This window comes from Leptopilina heterotoma, unplaced genomic scaffold (genome assembly GCF_015476425.1).
Source record: "Leptopilina heterotoma isolate Lh14 unplaced genomic scaffold, ASM1547642v1 Lhet_172, whole genome shotgun sequence".
NCBI classification, from domain to species: domain Eukaryota; kingdom Metazoa; phylum Arthropoda; class Insecta; order Hymenoptera; family Figitidae; genus Leptopilina; species Leptopilina heterotoma.
The window spans coordinates 134,436-137,921 of NW_025110888.1; the positions used below are offsets into that span (position 1 = coordinate 134,436).

The following is a 3,486-nucleotide window of genomic DNA, read 5'->3' on the forward strand; positions in this document are numbered from 1 at the left end:
ACGATCAACTTCCACTCCAATGCCTCCACCACGATCCACATCAGCTCCAAAGCCACCACCACGATCAACTTCCACTCCAATACCTCCACCACGATCCACATCAGCTCCAAAGCCACCACCACGATCCACTTCAGCTCCAAAGCTACCACCACGATCCACTTCAGCTCCCATACCACCACCACGATCGACTTCAATACTCATTCCTCCTCCACCACTAAAGGGAACTTTGCGTCAACGTTTGCGAAAGTCCCTTAAAATGTTGAGATAAATTTATTTTTTTCTCAAGTGTCTTCAGTTTTTTTTTGTAGTTAAACATTGAGTTTAATGTTTTTTTATACTTAGTTTTTTTTTAGTTGAACATCAAGTTTAAACCTTTTTTGTGCTTTGTTTTTTTAGTTTTTCCTTTTTTAATTAAACGCTTTACCATTTTTTTCATTTTCAATACTGTCTGCATGTTTTCATTCATTTTATAAGTTTTTTTTAATTGTTTATATTCTTTTTTTCTTGGAAACATACATATGTAAAAAAAAGTTTTTTTTGTTTTGTATATATATAAAAATATATATCTTCATTTGTACATATGTATATTTTCCTATAATACATATTTAATTATTTTTTTGTAATTGACTTTTGTTTTATTTTCACATGTTTTTTAAATTTAGTTTAGTTGCATGAGTTTTTTTATTATTCATTTTACTTTAACTTTATAGAAATTTTGTTTTATACTTTAAACCTATTCTTGAATTGATTAAATAATAATATAGTTAATTAATTGTTATAATCTAACTTTGGCTTGACATAGAATCAACTATAATTTAGCTTTAATTCTATTTAACTTTGATTTAATATTGTTTCAATTTTGAATTACAGGATATTTATACAAATTAATTCTAACTTAATGCTAATTATTTCTAACTTAATTCTAATTATTTCTAACTTAATTCTAATTATGTCTAACTTAATGCTAATGAGGGTACTTAATTAAATACAGTATTAATAACATTTCATACATTTATTATAATCAATACACAATATTTACACTTGTTTTACATTAAATATACAATATTTACACTTGTTTTATTTTAAATTCAATATGGTTGTATGGAACACCAATATACTTCAACCGTAATTGTCCAGAACTAATAGCTTCTTGCATCTGATCCAAGCATATAGAGTCATCAGTGAACATTGGTACAAATCTTGAAGGTAGGAATGTATTGAACTTTTTATCCACCTCAACGACGACCTTGACTCCATACCTGGTGTTGACAACCTGGATCTTTGTTATAGGATACTTATGTCCAAGAGTCAGCTCGGAAAGCGGCTTCGTAGTTAGGAAAGCATCCATGCGACCAATGGCGTTGATTTTGGTTAGATCCATCTTTTCTTAGAGATAATACTTTGTGAAGTTACAAAACAGAATGACTAAATCGGCTCAGATGCCTCTATTTATACCCAAATATCACGCATTACCCCCACCATTAATTCTGCACATGCGCATTACCCCCACCACTAATTCTACGCATGCGCAATAGCGTTTTATGTTTGTAAAATACCCCCACTTTTTATTATTGAGCCACGCCCACTTTGTGACGTCATAAGACAAGTCTAGACTAGTTTTAACATGTTTAATAGTTTTACACATGTGTAATAAAGATAATAGGATAGGGAATGGTTAATTAAAGTAAACATTAATAGACATTTAATACATTTATTCATTATATAGGAAATTTTCACAATCATTATAAAAATCTTTCAATGTACAATCATTGTCAACTTCATCATTATTTTCTATATTATTTCGTAGTACATTCGATGGTTGTATCAACCAATTTCGTAGATTACATACATTTTTCACAGCACAATTACTAAAGCTACGTGTGTGATTTGTGCATGTAGATGAACTATCTACACTTAAACTTTTTAGCGACGGACATTTAAAATCATCTAAATTAAACACATTTAATGTATATTTTTCTAACCATTTTTGTTTTTCTAAACCTTTTACATGAACAGTAGATGTACCTATTAATACTTCTTTTATTATAGGTTGTAATTCTTCATAACATACGTCACCAGCAGCCCAATCGATACCATGATAATTATTTGTAAGCCATCGATTCTCACATTTGTATCTTGCAGGCAATCGACTCCAGGCATATGGCGGCTCGAAGAGGTAGACCAATGGATGAGCATCTTGTTGAAGTGGTAGAATCACCAACTCTTTGATGACAAACTCGTTGTATGGTCTCTTAAAGCACTTAATATCTACGACGTACGCCATGGTATCTGAAATAGAATAATGGCTCAAGCCTCAGAAATACGCTCTCTTTATAGCCTTTCACCCACCACTCCAAATACCCCCACTACCGAAGTCTTCTATGATTGGTCATTATTTCCACCAATCACGTTACTTTTTAACAACGCCGCTGATTGGTGTATACTGTATAATGCGGTCGTGAATTATAAGACAATATGCAGCTGTATTGGCTGGAAAATTTTCATTTGCTTCAAATTCCAATCGCACATCTACAGATGCTTGTTTTAAAAATTCGTTTTGTTTTGAGCAATCAATAACAGCCAATGTGGCATAATCTTTAAAGTTATTTCTAGTTAATAAAGGTTCAGATTCTTTTCCATAGTAGGATGGTTGAAAATTACAATACATATCATATAGTATGGAAAATTTGTTTTGAGTAAAATTTAAATTTAAATTTCCATAAGGATAGTACTGTGAGTTTAAGAAAAGTTTAACATTGAGAAGATTACAGGCAATCAAATAAATTTGCATACCTTCCTTGATCTTTTTTTCGATTTGTTTGAAAACCATAAATAACATATCGAGGTTTTTCAACTTGTGTTGAAGTTTTTACAGTCCACACATGCTTTTGAGTGGCAGGAATCATAGGATACTCATACAAATCCCATGATCTAAAACTCATTGTTATAAGTGAGTCTTTTTCAATGAATTTCAATAATTCAATTTTTTGGCAATCATTTACCATTAAATATGGAATTAACCATTCAACTTTATTAATTATAATTTTAAATTCTTCACGCTCAGCTACTCCAATGTTTACTACAGCATTTAGATCAGTACGAGATCTTGTTAAAATAAGTTCATGTTTTGCATTTACAACAATCTTTCGATAGTCTTCAGCAAAACCAATAATCATACTTAGTGGAATATTTACATCAAAATATCCAGCATCATTTGTTACTCTACTATCATCATCATAAGGTAGATAACCAGCATTTTCAGAGTAAATCATTTAATTAGGTGTTTGAGAAATTAGATTTTTCATTGTGGTTGTAATACCAACATTTTTAGAGCGATCAATTTCAACACCATTTAATTCATAACGAATCTCATTAAACAGGTAGGAAATACCTTTGCTAATTAACTTTGTATTAGTTACAAGCGTATTGTTTGGCTTAACAATTCTGCCAGTGACGTGTAAAGTACTTTTAGAGGGAAGAATGTAC

At 31.0% G+C, this 3,486-nt stretch overlaps 1 protein-coding gene across 1 annotated transcript; it reads right to left on the minus strand.

Annotated features, from left to right (window-relative positions):
* Window positions 1-2,765: 2,765 nt before the first annotated feature.
* Window positions 2,766-3,272, minus strand: LOC122499701. Its single transcript, XM_043608180.1, has one exon. It carries the CDS (start codon window positions 3,270-3,272, stop codon window positions 2,766-2,768), a length of 507 nt encoding a protein of 168 aa, XP_043464115.1.
* Window positions 3,273-3,486: the final 214 nt, after the last annotated feature.

Bases quoted from the DNA above. Each gene is read 5' to 3' on its own strand.
- LOC122499701 (XM_043608180.1), bottom strand. From the start codon at position 3,272: ATGATTTACTCTGAAAATGCTGGTTATCTACCTTATGATGATGATAGT.